This window comes from Macrobrachium nipponense, chromosome 4 (assembly GCF_015104395.2).
Source record: "Macrobrachium nipponense isolate FS-2020 chromosome 4, ASM1510439v2, whole genome shotgun sequence".
NCBI classification, from domain to species: domain Eukaryota; kingdom Metazoa; phylum Arthropoda; class Malacostraca; order Decapoda; family Palaemonidae; genus Macrobrachium; species Macrobrachium nipponense.
In genome coordinates, this window is record NC_061100.1 from 105754823 (window position 1) to 105782386 (window position 27564).

General features: G+C 33.1%; 1 protein-coding gene across 1 annotated transcript; it reads left to right on the forward strand.

Annotated features, from left to right (window-relative positions):
* Positions 1-2686: 2686 nt before the first annotated feature.
* On the forward strand, positions 2687-27195 carry LOC135211697 (proton-coupled folate transporter-like). Its single transcript, XM_064244949.1, has 9 exons — positions 2687-2854; positions 18018-18215; positions 21133-21285; positions 21976-22549; positions 23080-23175; positions 23470-23700; positions 24129-24285; positions 24843-24948; positions 26008-27195. The coding sequence occupies exons 1-9, from the start codon at positions 2720-2722 to the stop codon at positions 26059-26061; spliced, it is 1704 nt and encodes a 567-aa protein (XP_064101019.1). The 5' UTR covers positions 2687-2719; the 3' UTR covers positions 26062-27195.
* Positions 27196-27564: the final 369 nt, after the last annotated feature.

Here is a 27564-nt window from a genome sequence, read left to right on the forward strand (position 1 = left end):
TATAATCCTAATAAGATTCGGCAATTGACATGCGACTAGACTTTACAGGGGACCGATGTCTACCATTGACGCACGATTACAAAATCTGAGAAATTTTCCTTTAAAAAAACTTGAAGTTCGGATTTACGTCAACGACAGACGTCATCAAACTTTGTAGATTCATTAAACAAACGTTAAAAGTCTACAAAGGGAATCAGGAAGTGAAGATGGCATAGCGGTTATCGAATACGAATCTGTACGTTTCTGGTGAAGCAGACCATTGTAAATCTGGGGTCCTTTTAAAATTCATTTCTATAATTAAGAGGACCTCTTTAGATGCGGTTAGATTGTCATACGCATCAAGATTATATGTGATTTGTGTTTGTAATGAGGTTCGGGATTTGAAATGGGGATAGACTTTACTGGGGACCAATCTGTTTCTTTTTTTTTCTTCTATTTTTTTTTTTACCAGTGCTGTAGAATTACAAAAATATTTGCCAAATTGTTGAAAAGGGTGTTGACCACGGTACATGTAGCTATTTGACAATTGATAGAATCATAGAAAAATAAAATTGATGTTCTATTCAGAATGTCACTTTATTTTTTCTTTTTTTTTTAATCCATGGTCTCATGCCACTGAGAATATTGCTATAGATTGATATTTAGTGGTATAGATCTCAAATACTGTAAGATTAATCCCGTTCATTAAAGTTCATAATGTAGCATTTTCTGGCGAATACAATTTGTGCCGACTGTGGAAATAGTTTAAAACAGCAGTGTTAGATTATTTTATCAAAATATGGTCAACCTCACCCTATACATTTTCTTACAAAGTAAGATGAAATGGAATTGTTTATCTTTTCGCTTACTCGGGGAGTAAGGTTACTTTATTGTTGCTGTTGTTGTTCTTGTGGGGTGGGGGGGGCGGTAGGAAAGCACTAAGTAAAAGCCTAAAATAGCTCTGAAAAAGGTGTTTCGCATTGAGTTAAAGATACAGGAATTTTAGGAAAGGATATTTATGATTTTATTTATCAGAATGAAAATGTAAAAAAAATAAATAATGTGCATGTTAAACAGTACAGAACATAATTTTTAATAAAATACACCGTATCTATTTTAATTTTCGTTGGTGAAACAAGGTGCTATCTGGCTTCAGGGTTTAGCACGCGCCCCAAGTAAGCTGGAGGTTAGATCACGCCTTATGATGAATACTGACTGGTCAATATGACAACAAATGAATAAATAAATAGAATTCAATCAATACCTTGGATGACTTTTTGGCTAGGAAATTCCAATTGCACTCTCATTATTAGCTAAATGTTTTTTTTTTACTTTGGTACTGTAGTGCAAAAATCTGAAAGCATCTTATTTTTATAAACAATATACTTTATTATAAGGAAACGTTGTGGTTGACCTTTTTCTCAACTGGTTTTCTGCGATAATGCCTTCATTCTAACGTAAGTATTTTGACTTATATATACGAAATGCCATATTTACAAAACTATCTGTGACGTCTGCAATAATGCCTTTATTTCCACCTAAGAATCTTCATTTATATATAACTTGCTTTTACACAGTGTTCCTACTGGTGATGCATTTTATTTTTCGTGGGTCTAAAACTTAAAACTTTTTTTTTTCTTCTTTACGATAAGTAAACCCAACGCCATAGAGTCCAATGACGTTTGAGATAACGCAATTCTATGAAGCATACCGCAGTAGTATATGCGAGTCCATTTAGTTTTTTAGACCTTCGCTCTTTGCTTTTAGGCGTCGTCCTTGTAATTAATTAATAGAGTAAATGGCACTAAAATCTAAATTCTATTGTTGAGTCGTTCTTATATATCATTTCATTACTAGATGTATCCCCTGAGGCAAAATGTATGTTTTTTTTCTTGTTTTTTATTGCATATGCATTACTAGACAAGATAAATGTAGTAGATATGGTTTTTAATTTTACAGTAGCACATACACACACACACACACACACACACACACACATATATATATATATATATATAATATATATATAGATAGATATATATATATATATATATATATATATATATATGCTACTGCAAAATTGCTAACCATATATATATATATATATATATATATATATATATGTATATACATATATATATATATATATATATATATATATATCTTTTAGAAAAAAAATGAACTTTGAATATATATATATACATATATATATATAGTATATATATATATATATATATATATATATATATATATATATATATATATATATATATATATATATATATTCAAAGTTCATTTTTATTCTAAAAGATAAATTGATAAACTAGACATTTAAAAAACTGAAGGACACTCGCTTCTCGGGCAAAAAAAAAAAAAAAAAAAAAAAAAGAAGAAAAAAAAGTGAGAGAAAGTCCAGAGGGATGATTCTCAGTAGGCCCAAATTCCCTCCTCCTTCCCTCCTTCCCTCCCCCCAACTCCAAACCCCCATTTCATCCACACCTTACCAACCCTAACCCCCCCCCTACCCAAACCCCCACGTAGGTCAAGCGGAGCCAATCAGGGGCGAGATTTGGGCACGGGCGACGAATCATTCATTAACTCGGAGGGGGAGGGGGGCTGCCCAATATCTTTCTCGTTGCTGCGGGCCAATCAGAGGCCGGCTCGGCCTACCGGCGGGGTGTCTATAAAAAGGGGCGTTTTGGGCGAATTTGAGGCATTCCAAGTGCTCTGGCTAAACGATATGGAAGCGACTAGTACTTCGGCCGCAGCCGCCATCGCGAAGCCTGAAGACGGGGCTGAAACTGAGACTGTGGCTCCTCCTGGTCAGTCTGGCGAAGCTAAAACCGGCGGAGTTCAGCAAAGTGTTATCAGGAAGGTGAGTGACTCGTGGAGTTGTTGTCGTAATAGGCCTAGGTTGGCTTTCTGAATGGGGAGGAGGGATCATTGTCGCTATAGGTCTATATTTTTCGGTTTTTGAATGGCAAAGGGGAATTATTGTCGTTATAGGCCTAAATTTTTCGCTTTTTGAATGGCGAGGGTGAATGATTATCATTATAGACCTATATTTTTCGTTTTTTTGAATGACGAGGGTGAATGATTGTCATTATAGGCCTATATTTTTCGCTTTTTGAATGTTAAAGGGGAATTATTGTCATTATAGGCCTTATATTTTTCGGTTTTTAAATGACGAGGGTGAATTATTGGCGTTATAGGCCTATATTTGCAGCTTTTTGAATGGCGAGGGTGAATTATTGGCATTATAGGCCTATAGTTTTCGCTTTTTGAATGGTAAACGGGAATTATTGTCATTACAGGCCTTATATTTTTCGGTTTTTAAATGACGACGGTGAATTATTGGCATTATAGGCCTATATTTCTCGCTTTTTGAATGGCAAAGGGGAATTATTGTCGTTGTAGGCCTTATATTTTTCGGTTTTTAAATGACGAGGGTGAATCATTGTCGTTATAGGCCTATATTTTTAGCTTTTTTGAATGGCGAGGGGGAATTATTGTCATTATAGGCCTATAGTTTTCGCTTTTTGAATGGCGAAGGGGAATTATTGTCGTTATAGGCCTATTACAGTTTTTTGAATGGAGAAGGGGAATTATTGTCGTTATAGGCCTATTTTTTCGTTTTTTTAATGGCGAGGGGAAATTATTGTCGTTTTAGGCCTATAGTTTTCGCTTTTTCAATGACGAGGGGGAATTATTATAGCTTTTTGAAAGGAGAGGGGATATTGCAGTCGTTATAGGCCTGTTATAAGTTTTCCCGTTTTTGAATGGAGAGGAGATATTACTGTCTTTATAGGCCTATTAAAGGTTTCCCTTTTTCAATGTCTTATGGAGTGACTGGATTTTAGTCTTAACAATAAAGTTTTGAACATATTATGCATGCCTAGCTCACGTAATAGTCTGTCTGAGTATCACGTCAACATCAACTAATAAGAATTCTTTATTTTGAAGTAGATAACTTTTGGTCCATGATACGATACTGTTTCATTTTCATCTTACGTCTAGACGGCCATCTTTTGCGTAGTGTGTCTTAATTCTTCATTTCAACTGCCTCTCCTATAGATCATTTAAAGCCTTGTCCAGACCTTCAGAAAAGTTCATTGCTATGAGATAAGATATCAGAGTATTTCAATGACTAGTGCATGCCAATTATTTTTAGTCTTAAGTGAACCAGATTGTTCGTTTTATCGTTGTACTACCAAATTTCAGTCTTAATTTTTTTTTTATCAGGAAAGCGTTACTGGCATTGTTTTTCTTTCCATGCGTCATGTAAACTGTTTCCACGGCTAACTGACGTCATGGAGTGAAGGTTCTCAAGGGATTATTCATACGTCATATACCAGCTAACTCAAAAATAATACCTGTCGTTTTTAACCTGGCTGATGAAAGAGGATATCTTTCGTAAATTAGTCTCACTCGTCTAAAGTAACGTCATTTATTCATTAATATGATGTCCCTGGTCAATTATTGAAAGCCGTGATTCGATAAACGTATCATTTTCTATCATTGTGCCTCACCTTTCACTCGTTTTTTTTCTTTTCTTACAACAAGTAGCGTGTGGGAATAAGAGACGACGCGACGGAAATCCTTCAGTTACCTATTTTTCCCGTTTTCTAAAATGAAGTCGAACATTCCATTTTCTATGCAAAACATACGATAGGCCTCCCTTAATTAAAAGCTTGTTACCTTAAAAGAATTATATTTAACTTAGTGATGCCCTTGCATCAAGCGCTGGGTTACAGGGCAGCTCCTGCCTAGGTCATTCATAAGGTTAACTCGTGGCAAAGTCACCAGCTAGGCTACCCAATGGCGCTATTGTATGGAAACAATGGAAGAAGCATCTCGTAGGCGGTATTGTTTGTATATGATTCTGTACCCTTGATTTTTCTTACCACCTAGTTACTACCCCATTTCATTCCACTATAATCAATATAACTATAAATTTGTAAATATGAGTGTAAATAGTGTAAATATGTATTTGTTAACTCTATTTTCTCTCCGTTACCGAGATATGAGTTGAAATAACTCTGGTTACTTTTCTAGGATATTTTGTAACGTTCCTTATATACGTGCATGTGATATATATATAATATATATATATATATATATATATATATATATATATATATATATATATATCTAATAAAAGGAGCCCATATTAGATGGAATTCTGTTGTTACAGAACACTTTTACCAGTCATATATATATATATATATATATATATATATATATATATATATATATATATATATATCATATATATATATACTACAACCTAAAATGGATAGAACATTATTATTACATTTATAAATAACTGTAATTTTTCTTTTTTAACACAAGAACCATGGTGTATCAAACATCCTATATCATAATAATAAGGTCACTAGGGTGTGGCCAGGTAGAGTAGCGTCTTAGACCTATTAGATCTTTCCCTCGACGTCTAATCCCCTGTTTATGGTTTTGTTTGAGGTCGTCTGTCATTTTGGGAGGCGATTGTGGACAAAACAATTGACCTGATAAACCCCCGTCAGGCTATTAAGATACACGCTGGAGCATGTCCGATCTGCTTTTTTTTACCCAGGGTGTAACCGTGTATAGCGAGTCGACCTTTCCATGTACGCAAAAAGCGTGACGCCATATTTCGAAAACTAACCATTCAATATTCTTGAAGATTTGTTCCCCACACCCATATTAACTTCGTGAATTTTAACATAATCTAACCCAACCTAACTGGCCGGGCTACTTAGGTGACGGTAAGAAAGTCACAGGAGAAAACAAAGAAAAAAGTAAAAATTTTGGCTAGGAAAATGAGTCCGCAGGGAAAAAAAAGTCACTGATTTATGGCGATTGGTAATAAAGTCACAGGAAAAAAGAAAAAAAGTCACAATTTTGGCTAGGAAAATAAGACCATAGGGAAAAAAAGTCACTTTGATTTATGGCGATCGGTAATAAAGTCACAAGAAAAAAGTCACGGGGAAAAGAGTCCCTTTGATTTTGACGACCGGTAATAAAGTCATAGAGAAAAATTCACAATACTCTCGAGGTCTTTATCTTTATGAAACTAACAGTCTTTTCTCTTTTAAGTTTTCACGGTAATCCACAGACGCCTCTGAAAAGGTGGATACATAGATACATAAAGGTTTTAAATTCACCCTTGGGGTTCAATACCTTAAGAAATATTAACGTGACTTTTTTTTTTATGTTTTTATGTGACCTTTTCCTGCAGTAGTTTTACCTGGATTCGCTACTCATGCCCGCACGCTTCTTGTGTCGTATTTTTATATCGAAATAAAAATACTGTTCAGTAGAAAGAATGATTATTTTAGTCAAAAATTAGCGCGTATCAGGTCTTTCAATACATTTTGGTACATCGAGACGAATACATGAATAATATGGTCTTTAAACTCTAAAATACGTTATTCGGCTGTTTTTATTTTGTGATAATATGAAAAAAAGGGCCAAATTACCACGTGACTCATCTATGACCAGAAGATTTTCGGAAACCGATATGAATAGTTTTTACCCTTAGTTTTAGAAATGATAGTTAGAGCAATGTTTCCAGCATTTTTTTTTTATTTCATGTTATCAAAATAGCTTAAAACCTATAAAGATATTTGTGTGAATATTTTTTTTCTCTAATTTTCGGAAACTTCGATATCATTACTGTTTTCGGAAATAAGATTATATTGTTTTCAGCAACTTCTTGTGTTTTTGGGTGCTATCATGATAGACTATAATAGACATTATACCCTATCGGTTCCTCGATGGCGAAAACGGTAGGGCATCGGCGGTGACCTCACTGACCTGCGATGCCAAGTCAAATATTCTCACTCATGTCGTAAGGTATATGAAGGCAGCTTAAGTTATACAACGCAAATGTAATTGGTTTCTGATTCATTTTTGCCGATTACTAAACGCCCTCGTAATTTTTCTAGCTTTTAACAACAACAAAAAAAACAACACGTTTCTTCTTACACCAGGCAAAAATATTTTCCAGCTCTGACTTCAGGGCTTATTCGTCCTTCATACTGGGCTGGTACCATTCTTAATAAAAATATTTTTTCCCCAGATCCCAAAATTTATTTACTTATATAAATGAAGAATTGTTCCTTAAAATGTAAATGAAGAATTGTTCCTTAAAATGTTTGTCTATGAAACGAGCAGTAATATATATATATATATATATATATATATATATATATATATATATATATATATATATATATATATATATATAGTCTTGGCATTCTTGTCTATAATTATCATCACTATATGATATTCGTGACCCAAATAATCATCTATTTGCTTTGACAACCCCTTATGAAGACTCTAAAACACAAATAGATATTTTTCCTCGTGTTTGGTGTTCATGCAAATGAATTTTGTATTTTGATGATCAAAAATCAAAACAATTAAGTATTCCAAGTAGATGGCAAAGCGGGAACTAAGTCTGTATAGAAAAAAAAGAATAAAAGAGTAGAAAAATGTTATGAATACTCTTAATGGAACGAAACGAGGGACTATATTATATATATAGATAATAAATGAAATAGCATTTTTATGCCACGCTCTCGCTCTCTCTCTCTCTCTCTCTCTCTCTCTCTCTCTCTCTCTCTCTCTCTGTCATATCGCATTACCGTGATTCATATACATACATCAAGCTACAAAAGTCCTTTGATATCTAATTCACTCTAACTCGGAATTGATATATTTTCTTTTATGTTAATCGAAGGGGAATTTTTTATCGACTGAAAAATTCCCCTTCGATTAAAATATATGAAAATATATTAATTCCGAGGTAGAGCATTTATAGCTCGATGTATACACACACACACACACACACAAGTATCAACAAATGGGAGAGCTTCTGCGAGCTTAGAATTTACAAATACATGTAGGCAAATTAACACAAAACAAGTAAAATTAAAAGTGCGGAAGCCCAGTTGGCCTATATGAAAAACAGACTAAGCAGAATGGACAGATTTTCTAAGGAAAGTCGAGGCAATAGGGATCAACCAAAAGTATATGGCTCCCAGGAGACAATGTCAGACTCACGGATTAAAAGGGGTATCAAAGATAATGGTTTTTAGGGAAAAGAAAACAAAAAGATAAAAAAACCGTAACAAATGTGGAGGATTTTGATCGATGCATTATACGGCGAACTGTACTGGCTTTTTATGCAAGGAAAGAAATTCCAAAGATAAACAAAGTTTTACAAGTTTAGGAAAATATTGGGTTTAGGGGTTACAAGGAATCATTTCGTAAAGTGCTGCATGAAATTGGTTTACAAAATAAAAATAACTAAGGAAACAATTTAGAGGGACAGTACCAAATTAAAGGATTATCTACTTTAACCATTCAAATCTGGGATAACTACCCTTTCCCTTTATATTAGTCTGCCCATCGATTAAAGAGGTCAAACCAGGTGTGGATTAAAATGGTCACAAGGATCTGGCAACGTCGCAAATGGGCTCGGAGTCCGCTCGTAAATTGGTTTGACTATAGTAACGTGGGGTTCAGAACCTAAGTATCTATGAAGGAGCTGATTGGGTATACCATGAATTATTTTTATGTATTTGAAGCTTCGATATGAAAAGTGTTTTTTTTTACGCTTATTTTTGGAAATAGCATTTACAGCATTTCTTTGTTTTTATGTTAATCTGCAATCTATATAGACCATTGCTATGAAATTTTCACAAAGATGTGGCATGATTCTTCGCCCGCGCAGCCAAATCTTAGCGTCTACGACGCGTGGTCGCCAAAGGGTATTTCATTGAATGACCTCTGACCTCTTTATAAATGCCCATATGAAGACCACGTGTCTTACTTAAGTCACTGAGGTTCGGCAGGGCAGGTCAAAAACTATGCCACAATTCTTTATCGGTTTTCGGTTTATATATAAGACGCGATAGAAATAAAATTGCTGAGGACATTAAATTAAATACTATTTCTAAAAAAAAAAAGAAATCGTGGATGTCTTTTACTGTAATGCATAGGTGAATTATGGAGACAAGGTCCATAAAACACAATCTTCATAAATAATCATATTTTTTTCTCGATATACAAAATATATTGCGGTAGCGACAGGCAATCAGAACTGATAAGCACTAATTCTTGAATAAAAATATAATTTTATTATCATTTATTATCAGATAATACTATTTCATTCTAATATTCGGTTCACGTGGGTATCACTCAAGAAGTATGTAAGGATGGCCGGCCATGTTTTAGCGCTTGTCTTGATACCCTGATCCTGCTGTATCGGACATTATTATTATTATTATTATTATTATTATCATTATTCAGATGTATATATATATTTATATATATATATATATATATATATATATATATATATATATATATATATATATATATATATATATATTATCTAAACTTTCCCGGCATATATATAATTATATATATATATACATATATATATATATATATATATAATATATTATATATATATATATATATATATATATTATATATTATATATAGGATATATATATATACCTCTCCGGCATATATATATATATATATATATATATATATATATATATATATATATATATATATATATATATATATATACTATATATAATATATATATATATATAATATATATATATATATATATATATATATATAGTATATTAATGTATATGCCGGAGAGGTTTAAGCTTAAAAAGTAACAAATATATGCATAAAATAAGCAAAAAAAACAAAAAAATCGTAGCTATAAAGTAATAATTGAAGAAGGTCTTAATTGGCTATTATAGGCCTGATATACGGATAACTCATATTTACCTCACAATATCACAGTAGTCAAAGCATCTCCTACGAGTGAATAATTCTAATCTTGAACATAATTTGCAAATATCAGTTTTTTTTTTGTCCTTTGGTTTTGCTATTTTTTTAACATACATTTACCACCAAACACCGAAAGATATAACGAACGTCGCTTAAACAGGTCTCTAACTACATATTTAACGCTGCCATATTTAATTTAACATACCCACTGGGTACTAGTTGACATGATAACTAGGGGACACTTTTATTATTATTATTATTTTTATTATTATTATTCAGGAGATGAACCCTTTTCATATGGAGCAATGGAACAGTGTTCATCACCTGAATAATAATAATAATAATAATAATAATAATAGTAATAATAATAAGTTTACAAATGTCCCCTTAGTTATCAGCTCAACTAGTACCCATTGTGTTATTTAAATAACTTTGGCAGCGTTAAATATGTATATGGAAACCTGTGCTAAGCAGTTTTAACTGTATCTCGGCACCGACGGATTTACCTGACAATTTCACAGTATTCAAAGCATCTACGGGTGAATAATTCTGATCTTGAACGCAGTTTGCAAATACCAGTTTTACGTTTGTTTTATTTATTTTTTTTACAGAAATTTACCAAAAAAACGTAAGATTCTGAGCGGGTGGTATATTCAACTAAAAGGCTAATGAAGAATGGAGCGTATTAATACGGCGAGTTTTGAAAATGTGGCAAACTATGTCACGAACTTTATGTTAATTGTGGAAGTTTGATTAAAGTCTACTTTGAAGTTTTTTTTATAGAATATTTTGAAAACCAGTTCCGTATGATTAACCGTTTCTATACAGTGTTGCAATGCAATACTCAACAATGCCGCAAAGAATGTCCCCAACAGCTTAATTTATTAATCTCTTTGACTAATAACCGTAAATCATAGTAAGACGCGTAAAATGCATAACGAACGTTTATCGGCAATGCGTCTTGTACATTTACCTGCTAGATTTTTGTCGTTGTTCAATTAAATTATATTTTGTTTTCAATACGATCGTTCGTGTGTTCGTACGTCCGTTTTATTATGGCCAGCTGGAATGCCGATGCTTTAAGCTCATTGACGTCGTTCTAGAATTTCCCAAATTTCCAGCACCCTTCCGTCCCCCCCACCCCCAGGGTTTAATGGATGCATTTTATTAGCAATTTAACCTACTTAGGTGATAGAAAGTCATGTAAGCGTCGACATGTTAAAAAATAATTTTACCGACAAAAACGCGAAAGCGCCTACCCTACCTCCATTCTCTTTTGTTTTTTTTGTTCTTTTCTTTAATTCCATTTTCAATTATGATGCAATGTTATGAATAATATGCATAAAGACATATCCTTCAAGTTATTCAATAAATGATTTCCTAATTCCTCATGTCATAACAGAATTAAAGAAAAGAAAAAAAAAAACAACAAAAGAGAATGGAGGTAGAGTAGGGGTTTTCGCGTTTTTGTCGGTAAAATGATTTTTTTCCCTTTTTTTTTAACATGTCGTTGCTTACGTGACTTTTTACCACCTAAAGAGGTTAAATTGCTACTATATGAAGCGTCCATTACACCCAGTTACAACAAGCATTCAGGTCCTGGGGGTGTGGGGGGGGCGGAAGGTCGCTTGCTGGGAATTTGGGAAATTCTAGAACAACGTCAATGAGCTTAAAGCATCGGCCTTCCAGTCGGACATAATAACACCGACGTACGAACACACACACACAAACGATCGTATTGCAAAACAAAATATCATTTAATTGAAGAACGACAAAAATATAAGAAGATAAAATGTGCAAGACGCATTGCCGATAAACGTTCGTTATGCATTTTACGCGTTTTACTGTGTTTTACCGTTATTAATAAAAAGTAATTAATAAATGAAGCTATTGAAGTCATTCTTTGCGGCATTGTTGAGTATTGCATTGCAATACGTTGTACAGAAACGATCAGTCATACGGAACTAGTTTTCAAAATTTTCTGTAAAGAAAAAAAATGCAAAGTAGACTAGTCAAACTCCCACAATCAATATAAAGTTCGTGACATAGTTTGCCACATTTTCGAAACTGGCCGTATTAATACGCTCCAACCGCTCAGAATCTTTCGTCTTTTAGTAAATTTCTGTAAAACAAAAAACAAAAAACAAAAAAACAAAAGCTATATATATATGTGTGTGTGTGTGTGTGTATGTATATATAATATATATATATATATATATATATATATAGTATATATATATATGTATATATATATGTATATATATATATATATATATATATATATATATATATATATATATATATATATATATATATATATATATATATATATATATATATATATATATATATATATGTGTGTGTGTGTGTGTATATATATATATATCAGTTATATTTTTTTTATAAACAGGGACCGTATTACTTAGGTGAATGTGTTCACATATAAATCAACTGATTTGGGCGTATGTATTTTGACACAAGTGGCTTACGAGTATCGTTTGCTAATCAACTATTTTAGTTTTTTTTTCTTGTAATCTGTTTAGGATATTGTCGTCTTACATTCATCGTCGGCGACGCTCTCGTAAGGTTTAGAATTAATGTCAGGAAATCAGGAAAATAGATTTTTTAGAGTAAAAATGATCTAGCCGACGCCATGGCCAATGATTACGAGCCAAGAGTCGAAAAACATTCATTACGTAAACAAGGTAAACAAACACATTTTGACGAAATGTTGCCCCGCCCATCCACCAAACAGAAACTCCATCGGCTCTGAAACCCAAAGACTTTATGAATGGCGGAACGGTACATAGATGTGGGTGGGGTATCAGTGCTAGCGTAGTAATACTACTGTAGCATTAGTGCCGCAACAGTATAGCAGTAATATACATGAATTAAACGTTTAGGCCAACTGCTGGGATCCTTGAGGATCATTTAGCACTTCTTACAACTACTCGAGAAATTAGTTTTTATAAACAGATGTTAAATTTTCTAATCCAACAGTGCCCATGGTAGCCTTCAGTGTTATCCTTAATTATAACGAGGCGAAAGTGGGTGGAGCCTCATGAAGTCATCATTCTGACGATAATTATTGGTGAAGGTTTAAAGCCAATATACGGTACCGGCTTTTTTTTTTTTCTCAGTAAATAGGTAGATAGCCAATAAATAAAAATTGCTTGACATTGGATATAGCAGTTATCAAATCAAGCTTGTGTACTATGTTTTTGAAAGTTACCAACTATTCCCTACATCTTGTCAATCTGATTGTGACCTATAAAGTAGACTGTAATTTCTTAGGAAACCTATTTTGTGAGTTAGACTAATAATCGAAGTGTTTTTGTATTTATTAACATATTTTGTTGGTTTGTTCATTATGACAATTATCAGTGGAGAAGTTCCAGTGTTCATAAAGGTGCACTGCTTTGCTTGTATTTAAATTTGTATGTCATTGTTGCCAGAGGTTTAGCCTTCATTACGTATAGCCAATCACCCATCGAGAAAGAGGGAAGAAATGCTGTCATAAGTTACGTACCGAGTGCGTTCGAAACCTTTTCTCTGAGTAAGTTGGCCCGTCTTCAAAAAAGGTCACTTTTACATTGTAAGTACCAAATTTATTCAACCTACGTAATGCAGAATACAGTCAAAATTTGTGTGTAGATATAATATGTATTCTGAATAAGCGTTATATTTATGAAATGCATAGATAAAAAGTTATTGCGAAAAAACCGTGTTACAGAAGCCCTGAATCTCATAGTAGTAATAAAAAGCACGTATATTCGTAATAATACATAATCACCGGGTCTTTATGTTAAACATTCGGCTTCAAGAAGTACATCATACATACTTAATACAGTGACTGCAAGAAAAAAAAATTTCACTATATACATATAGATGAAGTACGCTGAGCATAAGTACCAATGTTTACGGCCGATTATGCTATTTCAGGATTAGATATTTTGTCAACAAAATCTAACTCATATTTCTGATTAGTGATGAAATAAAACAGTTTTACTTTGATTAGTAATGAAATCGGGCATTTCCATTTTGTATTAGTAATGATATCAAACATTTTTTATTTCAGATTAGTAATGAAATAAGAACATTTATATTTTTGATTTGTAATGAAATAAAAAAATTTTAGTTCTGATTAGTAATGAAATCAAACATTTCTATTTCTGATTAGTAATGAAATAAGAACATTTATATTTCTGATTTTGAAATGAATCACAAATCAAACATATTTCTGATTAGTAATGAAATCAACATTTCTATTTCTGATTAGTAATGAAATAAATTTTTTCTATTTCTGATTAGTATGAAAAAATAAATATTTCTGATTAGAATAATGAAATAAATATTTCTGATTAGTAATGAAAGCAAACATTCTTATTTTTGGTCAGCAATGAAATCAAACATTTCTATTTCTGATTAACAATGAAATCAAGTATTTTAATTTCTGATTAGTAATGCAATAAAGCATTTTGAATAGCGATAATTCAGCAAAATTTGATTCTGTTCATATTATATTAGCGCATTTGGGCGTATCTAGTATTCACTCATACATGTTTGGAGTTGACATTTCTGTATAATTGCTGGTTATAATTAGAATATTTGGTCAGGTAACTAAAATTGGGAAGGTTCGTACTATATCAACTAAACTGGAAATAAAACTATATGTATCTTGTGATGACTTATTATATAGAGAGAATATTCCATGAGTAAAAAAAAAAACAGGTGCAGCCAAAATATGTATTAATCTTCAACGCATCTTGAACAATCAATTGTGAATTCATGGTCCACAATTTAGAAGCAAATTTCCGAAAAATATGAATGTTTTTTTCTTTTTTTTTTTTTTTTTTACAAGTCCGTGGAGACACAGAGACCTACCCCTTCCACCTACTTGCCAATTTGCTAATAACTTAAGCGAGAGGAAGTTAACTTATGGTTAAAAAAAGAAAAAAAGACATCAACAAGCATTATTTATTAACCTGATTCTATAATGTTAAAATCTAGTAGATCTGGATTTAGGGTCTACGTACTATTTTTACAAACAAACATTTGCTCTCGTACGCGCGAACACGCACAGACACACAAACACACATACATACCATAAGTCCTTTAGAGGTCGTGGAGCCAAAAGAGGAAAAGAAAAATTTTTTTTAAAAGGGGGTGGGACGGGAAATATCCCAGAAACAACTTACGTCATCATAACAGAATAATGCGGTAAAATCTAGTTATTTATCCTCAAGATAAGGAACTCGTTAAACCAGCCTTGGGCTGCCAAGGGCTTTTGCGCCTGGACAAGGCCGTAAGACATGATGTAGTGATTACTATATAGCTGTCCATTATTTTTCAATTGATAGGACATTACCTTTCCTTTGCAAACAGTACAAGGTAGTCAGAGACCATATTTGGTTACAAACACGATCAGTATAGTGGTCAGTGAAGAACAATTCCTCATTTTTTCCCCTAGCTATCATAGCTGAGTAAGTTGGCCCGTCTTCAAAAAAGGTCACTTTTACATTGTAAGTACCAAATTTATTCAACCTACGTAATGCAGAATACAGTCAAAATTTGTGTGTAGATATAATATGTATTCTGAATAAGCGTTATATTTATGAAATGCATAGATAAAAAGTTATTGCGAAAAAACCGTGTTACAGAAGCCCTGAATCTCATAGTAGTAATAAAAAGCACGTATATTCGTAATAATACATAATCACCGGGTCTTTATGTTAAACATTCGGCTTCAAGAAGTACATCATACATACTTAATACAGTGACTGCAAGAAAAAAAAATTTCACTATATACATATAGATGAAGTACGCTGAGCATAAGTACCAATGTTTACGGCCGATTATGCTATTTCAGGATTAGATATTTTGTCAACAAAATCTAACTCATATTTCTGATTAGTGATGAAATAAAACAGTTTTACTTTGATTAGTAATGAAATCGGGCATTTCCATTTTGTATTAGTAATGATATCAAACATTTTTTATTTCAGATTAGTAATGAAATAAGAACATTTATATTTTTGATTTGTAATGAAATAAAAATTTTTTAGTTCTGATTAGTTATGAAATCAAACATTTCTATTTCTGATTAGTAATGAAATAAGAACATTTATATTTCTGATTTGAAATGAAATCAAACATTTTTATTTCTGATTAGTAATGAAATCAAACATTTCTATTTCTGATTAGTAATGAAATAAATTTTTTCTATTTCTGATTAGTAATGAAATAAAAAAAATATTTCTGATTAGTAATGAAAGCAAACATTCTTATTTTTGGTCAGCAATGAAATCAAACATTTCTATTTCTGATTAACAATGAAATCAAGTATTTTAATTTCTGATTAGTAATGCAATAAAGCATTTTGAATAGCGATAATTCAGCAAAATTTGATTCTGTTCATATTATATTAGCGCATTTGGGCGTATCTAGTATTCACTCATACATGTTTGGAGTTGACATTTCTGTATAATTGCTGGTTATAATTAGAATATTTGGTCAGGTAACTAAAATTGGGAAGGTTCGTACTATATCAACTAAACTGGAAATAAAACTATATGTATCTTGTGATGACTTATTATATAGAGAGAATATTCCATGAGTAAAAAAAAAACAGGTGCAGCCAAAATATGTATTAATCTTCAACGCATCTTGAACAATCAATTGTGAATTCATGGTCCACAATTTAGAAGCAAATTTCCGAAAAATATGAATGTTTTTTTCTTTTTTTTTTTTTTACAAGTCCGTGGAGACACAGAGACCTACCCCTTCCACCTACTTGCCAATTTGCTAATAACTTAAGCGAGAGGAAGTTAACTTATGGTTAAAAAAAGAAAAAAAGACATCAACAAGCATTATTTATTAACCTGATTCTATAATGTTAAAATCTAGTAGATCTGGATTTAGGGTCTACGTACTATTTTTACAAACAAACATTTGCTCTCGTACGCGCGAACACGCACAGACACACAAACACACATACATACCATAAGTCCTTTAGAGGTCGTGGAGCCAAAAGAGGAAAAGAAATTTTTTTTTTAAAAAAGGGGGTGGGACGGGAAATATCCCAGAAACAACTTACGTCATCATAACAGAATAATGCGGTAAAATCTAGTTATTTATCCTCAAGATAAGGAACTCGTTAAACCAGCCTTGGGCTGCCAAGGGCTTTTGCGCCTGGACAAGGCCGTAAGACATGATGTAGTGATTACTATATAGCTGTCCATTATTTTTCAATTGATAGGACATTACCTTTCCTTTGCAAACAGTACAAGGTAGTCAGAGACCATATTTGGTTACAAACACGATCAGTATAGTGGTCAGTGAAGAACAATTCCTCATTTTTTCCCCTAGCTATCATAGCAGAGTAAAATTAAAACTCTCTGGGCGACAAAAAATATCCCAAAGGAGCCCGTAACGTCACGGGTTTCAGGTTCCTCCCCTCCTCTCCCCTGCCACCACCCCAACGACACCACTACCTTACCACCACAACCAACAGCAAACGCACGAATTACCTGCGCTTGGATCTCTCGCTCTTTATTGTGTTGACACGAAGGAACTCACTGATTTCATTGTTGCCCTGTTAAAAAAACAAAGATTTACTTCTTAACATCGACAAATGTTAGCATTAAAAACATTCTGTATGCATTATACCGTATTAAATACTGGAATATATTGTACGACTACTCACATAAGTATGAATGTAACATTCTATTGATTAAAGACACGCCACTAGATTTAGAAACTTTTAACATGTGTATAAGAATCTCATATATATATATATATATATATATTATATATATATATATATATATATATATATATATATATATATATATATATATATATTCCTTCGTGGCAAAAACCTTTATTTATACATAGCATCACGTTTTACATACTTATATACTTCGTGATCAAGTTATTTATATATATATATATATATATATATATTATATATATATATATATATATATATATATATATATATATATATATATATATATATATATATATAATTCATTTCAAAATGTAACCTGAGCAAAATTTTACTTTGCAAAAGCCTTAGCGTAAGAACTGTACTAACTATGCTATTCAGATGACGAGTAGTTGGTTATAAAATTCCTCATTTTGGGATCCAATAATTATGTTATAATATTCGTTCTCAGACAAAGTCTCTTTCTAAATTAATCTTTCAGTGCCGGGAGCAGATCCAGGCTAAGCTGGCGCGCAGACCAGATGGCAAGAGCTGCCTTGAGGCCACCATGTCCAGGTGGGAAGACTTCATGGAACCTGCCATGTTTTTCCATGGATTTTGCTTCTGGACGATGCAGTCGCTGATGGAAATGGTCCATACGCTTAAAGTGTGTATGGTGGACAACCAGTTTTCCGCGGAGGTAAGCCCAATATTGTTTCCAGCCTTCTGTTTAAGTAAGTCCATATAACCAGGTTTCCCTGGAGGCAAGCCAAATCTTTATTTCCAGCCTTCATTTTCTTTTGCTGCATAGGTCCACAACTAGTTTTCCCCCAGAGGTAAGCCATGTTCCAGCCTTCTTTTTCGTTTCCTGTTCATGTCTATACAAACTGAGGCCCTATTAGTACCAATTTCAGAGACGCATTCTTATTCTTCTTCTGTTTAGGTGCACTAACTGAGGCCCTATTAATATTTCAGTATTAGGGAATTACCTTGATAAACTGGCAGCAATTCTGCTGGAAGGCAATTATTATCTAAGCTGGAATGCAATTATTTTTTTTAAGTGGTGAGAGCACAAGTTGCTGGATCTATTCCTAAGGTATATTCTGAATTCGTAATTCTGTATTCTTTACAAGTAAAAGATTATTTTAGATTTAAGTTATCTCTCTCTCTCTCTCTCTCTCTCTCTCTTGGAGAAGCCTGTCACTGCAAATCCTTAAGATCCAATTGCAAGACATATGAAGAAATTACAACTGCTCAAACTCGTTATCCAGGATCAGTAATCTCGCCGGGAACTTAGTATTTGCGCTAACTCTTTTGATTCGCTATAAATTATTTCGCTTTCCTTCACAGACCTGATTATATAATGAATAAATAATTTTGCTTTCCTTCGCAGACCTGAGTATATAATGAATAAATAATTTCGCTTTCCTTCAGACCTGAGTATATAATGAATCAATAATTTCGCTTTCGTTCACAGAACTGAGTATATAATGAATAAATAATTTCGCTTTCGTTTACAGACCTTAGTATAATGAATAAATAATTTCGCTTTCCTTAACAAACCTGAGTATAATAAATAGATAATTTCGCTTTCCTACACAGACCTGAGTATATAATAAATAAATCATTTAGCTTTCCTTCACAGACCTAAGCATAATGAGCGCTGGTTCCTATTGGTCAATTATCCCTGATTTTCGTTTCAAAATGTCTTGTTTATTTCCAACATCAATTGCACTGTTAGCTAAGGATATATCGCGGAAATTTCCTTCCGTCATATATAATTATTTTTAATAACCTCAAGTAACAATTATATTGTTTAGTATACTAAACCAGAATATCTTGACATTTAATTACAAGTGGGAAATGGAAAAACAGATGGGATGACAGCTTCCCTGATTTTTATTTATTTTCCTGGAAATCATTTGTCTATATGTCCTGGTATACTGAAAATATCATCTTCCTTGTTATCGTATCTATGACTTTTAATATTTTCCATGCGATATTTTTGCCTTATTCTTTGTTCATTTAAGAGTCCCTTTAATGAAAGTTGAAAGATGCAGTAATATTTTCGCTTACTCGGGGAGTAAGCTTACAAATAACTTTATTGTTGTCGTTGGTCTTGTTGAGAGGGTAAGAAAGGTCTATGGCAGAGCCGAAAAAGGTCTGATAAAGGTGTTTCGCGCCGAGTTAAAGATACAGGAATTTTAGGATCGAATATTTATGATTTAATTATTAGAATGAAAATATAAGAAATGAATAATGTGCATGTTAAACAGCAACAAAAAATATTGCTAATAAAATGTAGTGTTTTTATTTCAATTTTCGTTTGAGAAACAAGGCTCTGTTTGACCATAGATTTTAGCACGTTTTAATTTTTATGTCAAAGTATGAATATAATGTTTACAACTTATGCGTGAGGGGAAAATCTTGCTTGCATCCCGAGTAAGCTGGTTAAGTATCCTAGACAATATAATTGTTACTTAAGGTTATTAAAAAACAATATATATGATGGATGGAAACCTGCACTATTTCCTTTAGCAAGCAGTGCGGGACTTGGTGGTTATCAAACACAAGACATCAGTGCTCATTATACTCAGGTCTGTGAAGGAAAGCGAAATAATTTATACATTATGTGAAGGAAAGCGATAATATTTATTCATTATACTCAGGTCTGTGAAGGAAAGCGAAATTATTTATCCATTATATACTCTGGAATATGAAGGAATGTGAAGAATCGTTTCTATACTTCTTATTTACATTAATTCTCTTTATGGTGGCATTGTTAATATATGATTTACATTAATTCTCTTTATGGTGGCATTGTTAATATAAGTATTTCAACGGAATATTTCTTTTTATTAACTTACACAATTTTATAACAAACAACTCATTTCTACAGATTAAACTCCATATTCTTTCAACTGCTATTGCTAATATCAACTTATTTAATATAATTCTGTCAACCGAATATCTGTTTTTCGTTCATCTACACAAATTTATAAATCTTGTGTTTACCTGAAATTCTTTCATTTACAGAGATTAAACTCCACATTCTTTTAAGTCCTACTGTTAACACCAACTTGGTTAATATAATTCTTTTAGCTTAATATATACCTTTCATTCATCTAAGTGAATTCATACTTTGGCTGAACAAGAAAGCCACAGATGCTACTGTTAATATAAACTTGGTTAATATAATACTTTCAACAGAATATCTGCCTTTCATTCATCTACATGAATTCATTCTCTGGCTTAACAAGAAAATCACAGAAGAATGAATTTGTTTTGTACACATTCAAAACCCAATTTTGGTAATTTACAAGAAAAAGTATCTAAATTCCATCTCTTATACCAGCCAAGTAATGACAGTGAAGATATTCGATAGCATGGGAGATTTCGAGAATACAAACAATATCAAATGCAAATGGCGTACCATGACAATGCTTATATTCTGTAATATACGTTTAACTTTTTCAAATCAATCTGGTTAACATCATTCTTTCAACCGAATATTCTGTTTTTCATCCATCTACGCAAATTTATAACCGTCTCAAAGAGAAACGCTCAGAAGAGTTCGTCTGTCTCATGTTTTTCCTTTTTTTCTCTCTCTCGTTTAGATTTGCTCGAACCTGCACAACTACCAGAATGAATCAGCCAAGGTCCAACAGGGAGTAACAAGGGTGGTTATGTACAACAGCATCATCAGTTCCCTGATCCCAGCTTTCCTGATGTTGCTACTCGGAGCCTGGAGTGACAAATACGGACGCAAGGTAATTCTCAGTCCTCTAAAAGCCAGTACAGCAGTTTTATGTGGCTATTTCTCCAGATGTCGCGGTCACTTGATTAGTATACTTGACTTTGTTGAAGTTGTTCGATTCTATGGTACGCGGTTTCTGTCGACGTTTGTAAATCGACTATTTCTACAGTGATTGGTTAGAAACCTGGGGCAGTTTTAGAGTTTTAAAAGTAGGGTTTACGCACTTGGAATAATTTGGGATATATATATTATATATATATATATAGATATATATATATATATATATAATATATAGTATAAATATATGTATATGTATATATGTATTATATTACAGACAATTTTATTTACATAAAATTAGATGGAACGTGCATATACGTACATCCTCATATAACTTATGATTATTATTATTATTATTATTATCTTTTTTTTTTTTTTTTTTTTTTTTTTTTTTTTTTACTCTATCAGTCCTCCAATTCGCTGGGGTGGTTTAATATATGTGGGGTTCCGGTTGCATCCTGCCTCCCTTAGTCCATCACTCTTCTTACTATGTGTGCCGTTTCTAGATACACTCTTCTGCATGAGCCCTGGGCTTACTTAGCCTCTAGTTTTTCTAGATTCCTTATTATTATTATTATTATTATTATTATTATTATTATTATTATTATTATTATTCGAAAGATGAAACCTATCCCTTTCGTTCCAGATCCCCCTGCTGATCACAGCCAGCTGCAGCGCCCTGTGGATCGGCGGGTACATGCTCAGCGTCTTGTATTCCGGATGGCCCACCTGGCTGCTGTACGTCTTTACCCTCTTCGACTCCATCGGGGGCGGCAACCAGGCTTTCACCAGCCTCTGCATCTCCTACCTGAGCGACGTCACCTCCTGGGAGGAGAGGACCAAGCGGATCGGCATCGGCATGTCCGTCTGGTACATCGGCGGACCCATCGGGAACATCTTCGTGTCCCTCTTCCTCACCTACGGAGGGATCCAGTCCACTCTGCAACTCATGTTCTTCTGTCAGCTGTCCACGGTGTCCTACCTGTACCTGGTGATTAAGGAGAGCCACGGGCCCTTCTGCACCATGCCCCGGATCCTGCAGCACACGAACCCCGACGACTCCGCGGCGCTCAAGACTCCCTGGCAGATCGCCGGCGACTTCTTTTGTCTGGCCAGGATCAAGGAGTCCTTCCAGACAGTGTTCAGGAAGAGGGAGGGAGGTCTTCGCACTGTTTACATCTGCGTGTTGCTTAGCAACATGATAAGGAGGATTGCCCGATGTAATAATTGAGTTTGATCTCTGTTTTGGAGCATTGAATCGGTGGATATAATTATTGCCTTTATCGCCCTAGTTCACAATTATTAAGTAATATGAAAATAGCTTAAGTTAACTCAAATATTCAAATTTTTTTTAGCATTCCTATAAAAGGGATCGCTCGATGTAATTATGCCTTTCATATTTCTTTGGGAATACTGAATGGGTGGATATAATTACTGCCTTTTATCGGACCAGTTCGCCATTAAGTAATATGAAAAATAGCTTAAATTTACTGAAATATTTAAATTTTTTTAGCATTCATATAAAAGGGATTGCCCGATGTAATTATGAGTTTCCCCTTTATTTTAGAGTACTGAATCGTCGGATATATTAATTTCCATGAAGTCCTAAGCAGTTAGCATCCTATCTCACAGATCAATAGTTTCAGTTTACGGAAATATTTGAAATATTTAAGATTGACATAAACACGATTTTTTTAATTAGTTTTGGTTTTAAGATTAACGGTTTGTCTTTTATCATTCTACCTGGCAGCATTCCACATGTACCTGTTCGTACAAAACGCACTGCAGTGGACATCTATAGATTACAGCTGGTGGACCACCTACCGAACCTCCTTCGCCGCTTTAGGTAAGCAAAAATAAATAAATAATAAATAAATAAATAACCAACAGAATGACATCTGCCAAATCCTATTAAGTTCAAGAGGAGTCCATTGTAACACTTCAAGTTATCATATTTTCCTGGCATATTCAATTAACAATCGCCTCTCATTTATAAAACAATTCCTTAAGCAACTTTGTCTATGACTTTGTAAGGTCTTGTAGATACACGAAAACGTGTTTTGATTTTATGCATTTACTGACAATGTCCCTAATACAAAATGAAATCATCTATGCTACGACTTTTCCTCTGTCATTTCAGGTTCAATGTTCCTCATGAAGAAGCTGCTGAAATACCTCAACATTACTGACACGGGGCTGATCATCATGGCGTCGATTTCGGTTCTTCTCGAGTACATGACCTACGTCCTCTTGGACCTGACTGACACCGACTTACTGATCTGGGTTGGACCCCCCCTCGGTATCCTGTCTTACAGCATCACCATCGGTCTCAAAGCCATGGCTACAAAACTGGTTTCTCAAAACGAAAAGGGTAAGTTGCTTTTACGTACCTAAGCTTGTTTTCCCCGTTTGTTTAGCTTATTCTAATGATAAGCTAATATAGGAATTTTCTATGAATTCAACCACCAGAGCCAACCTTAGTCCATGACGCGTAAGCAGGATGCTTTCAGGAATGCCTAGTACTCTATAGTACATATTCCTCTTTGCAAGACGCATAGTACGGTTCTGTCAGCTGCGCTTTGTCTCTACAGCAAATATTTCGCTTTCCAGGATGTGTGAGCATAGTACTCTACAGCATATATTTCCATTTCCAGGATGTGTCGGCATGGTACTCTATAGTACATTTATCTCTCTCCAGGTCCAGGATATGTGAACATAGTACGCTATAGGACATATTTCTGTTTCCAGGACGTGTAAGCATAGTACTCTATAGTCTATAATACATATTTCTCTTTCCAGGCCGTGTAAGCACGATGTTGTCAGCAAGTCAGTCTTTGGTTCCAATGATTGGTGGCTACGCTTTCTTCAAGTTGTACAACTCCACTCTGTACACGATGGCTGGAGCCCAGTTTCTGCTCTCTGCAAGTTTGGCTGCTCTGATTCTTTCCATCTTTATGTAAGTTTCCAATTTGCATCCTATGATTCATTATGACGCTTAAGGGAAGATAATGACTAAAATGCATAAGGGATCTAATTGACCTTTTTCCATTTTTAATCATTTTAATAACTGATTTACATTTTTATGTATTTATTCACTTGTTAATTTCAATAAGTGATCTCTTCTTCTGCATTTCCAATTACCGTCTGTGACTTCTTTCTAATGAGCATATTCTCTGGAGTTTGAATTTCAAGTCAATGCCACTGTGGGTTTGTTCCATATGAAAGGGCTCATGTTTTGATATAATAATAATAATAATAATAATAATAATAATAATAATAATAATAATAATAATAATAATAATAATAACAACAGTGTTTCACTAGCCGAAAGGATGATTCCACTTTCTCGAAAGACGCATAAAGAATATTATTTTCAATTATGTGAAATTTTATACAGTCAAAAATAGCCAAGAAGTTAAACCTAATTTTATAATTCCAGTTCTCTTTAATAAGTCTTTTTTTTTTTTTTTTTACTTTTCTAATGGTTTTTTCCTTTTTATTCCTTGATTTCAGTGCCATCAGGACATTGAAACCCGAGGTAGATCAGATTAAGCCACCAGGCGCTACCGTAGAAACACCTGCCAACAGAAATGCTGAAATTCCCACTTTAGTGATTCAGGTAAATTGAATGTTTATATTTTGTTATCATCTCACGAGTTACAATGTATTTACGAAAACACATAGCACACACACACACACACACATATGTGTATATATATATATATATATATATATATATATATATATATATATATATATATATATATACATAGAGGCCAGTCATTTTAATATTGTAGGAAGAACACGACATATAGACGAACTAACCACTCTTGAATCAATAATGATTAAGCTAACTGTACCTACTCTTAACCACCAGTCATTGTCTTAATTACCTGTTGCTTTATTTTTCGTGTCAATTCTCCTTACGCTACTGCTGTGGGTAGTGTCGTGTTCGTTCTATTATTATTATTATCATTATTATATATTTTTCCTATTATCATCATTTTTTAATTAATTTTTTATTCTCTATTTCGCTCCTAGCCCTTTCAATGTTATTCTGTGTTTCTCTTTTTATTCATAATTTATTTAAAGGTTTTTAATTATTGTGTTGGTAAACATTGTGTGTATCTTTTTACTTATACGCAATTGATATGTAATCGTTTCAGCCTGGAAGATGTATCAAGCTGAAACGAAACATCGGCGCTTAATAAATGGATAAAAGACAGAACGTGTCTCCCTACTCCAATATGTTTATCCTTGAGTAATTATATATATATATATATATATATATATATATATATATATATATATATATATATATTATATATATATATATTCGCTCCTTGACAATGTCTTAGCAAAGACGAAAGGGCTTGGATTTCTGCATGTCATTTTCCTGTGGTATTCGGTCATTTAATGAAGTCACATGCCTCCTGTGTTTTTTTAAGTATATATATATATATATATATATATATATATATATATATATATATATATATATATATATATATATATATATATATGTAATGGTTTGACATTATGAACCTAACGGAGTAAAAGCGAGCGAGATTCAAAACCTAAATTATTACTGAGGTAACGACATGCTTAAAATACCACTTTCACTTTCAGCTTTTTACCATACGCCACATGTATAACTTTCTGCCCTTCATCCTTGCAGGAAAATGCAGAAAGTCCCCATGCCTACGACAACCCGGCTTGCTCCAATAAATGAACAGCTACGAAGCGCCCGCAGAGATGGAAAAGAAGTCGCATTGCTGTTCTAGCTTTAAGACGATGATCTCAGTATTTACTAAGAGGTAATTTGTACATAGAGAAGGAGGAAGGAGGGGGAAAGCTGATTCCTGTTGTCTATGGAAACCTGCAATGGCTCTTGAACTTTCACACTTGGCAGATTAAATAATGAAAAGGGAATTCAGCTGATCAATTCGTCCTGCAGAAGGGAGGACCCTTAAAGTGAAAGGTCTGTATTGTCGACTTTTCTTCGGAAATTCACGGAGTCGTCAATATCAGCTTCTATGTTCATCTGGTGCCCTACAGATGACGGTGTATTGCAGGTCGTTGTGAGTGAGTCTCGCTTCTCTATTCCAAAACTTATCCGTGTTCTGTTTTATGTACTATTTTTTATATTGATTTCTGCAATTTATTTCCCTCCAGCAATCATTTCCTTTTCTTATTCAAGTTATGAATCGAAGGCGAATCGTAGTTTATCCGAGAGAATTCTATTCGTCTTGCAAAGCGCATAATTAACTCTCAAATTATTAAAACATTATCTTTAAAAGCTTTGATTAACTATAACCTTAAGTTTTTCTACGTAGATTTGAAACGATCGGTATGAATTCCTAAATTTCGGTTCTGTTCATAACACTTCATGTGTGTGTGTTTTTTATTTTTTAAGTCGCATGAGTGGGCGTTTTACATTCTTATGATGTTATCTCCTATGTTTTGTGAATACTGTAAGACCAATGTCAAAGAGCAGGTAAATTTGGGGGAGTGCAAGATAGCGTAAGTATGATGCTGCATGAAGCCTGATTTCGCTACTAAAGTACAAAAAGAAAAAAAAAGAAAAAAAAACTAAATAAATAAATACAGAAAAATACACTGGCTCTTTAATGTGAAATTTGGAGACGAGATGATGTAATAGCGCAGCGCTGACTTTTTTCCTTAGGCGTCTGCCTTATTACATTGTTTATACTCTATTGTTATACTTTTTGTATCTTTATCATAAACAAACTGAGCATTTATTTAGACAGTGTACAAGAGCTCTTCTTCAATAGAATGACTTTATATCTAATTATAACGCAGTGGTTACATACCTATGCAAGTGTATATATAAAGGTCACGCTGAATGGTGCCATGTATATATAATATATATATATATATATATATATATATAGATATATATATCTATATATATATGTTGTATTTATGTATATATGTATACAGGGATATATCTATGCATATGTATATTATATATATTTATATATATATATATATATATATATATGCATAGATATATATATATGTAATATATGCATATATATATATATATATTATATATATATAGATATATATATATAGTATACTATATATTTGTATATGTATATTATAGATATACATATATTTCCTAACCCTAATGACAATTGCCCTACAGTGCTGCGATTATTATTTTAATCCTGTAGGCATGATGTATAATTTCCCTTAGAATGTTAAGATT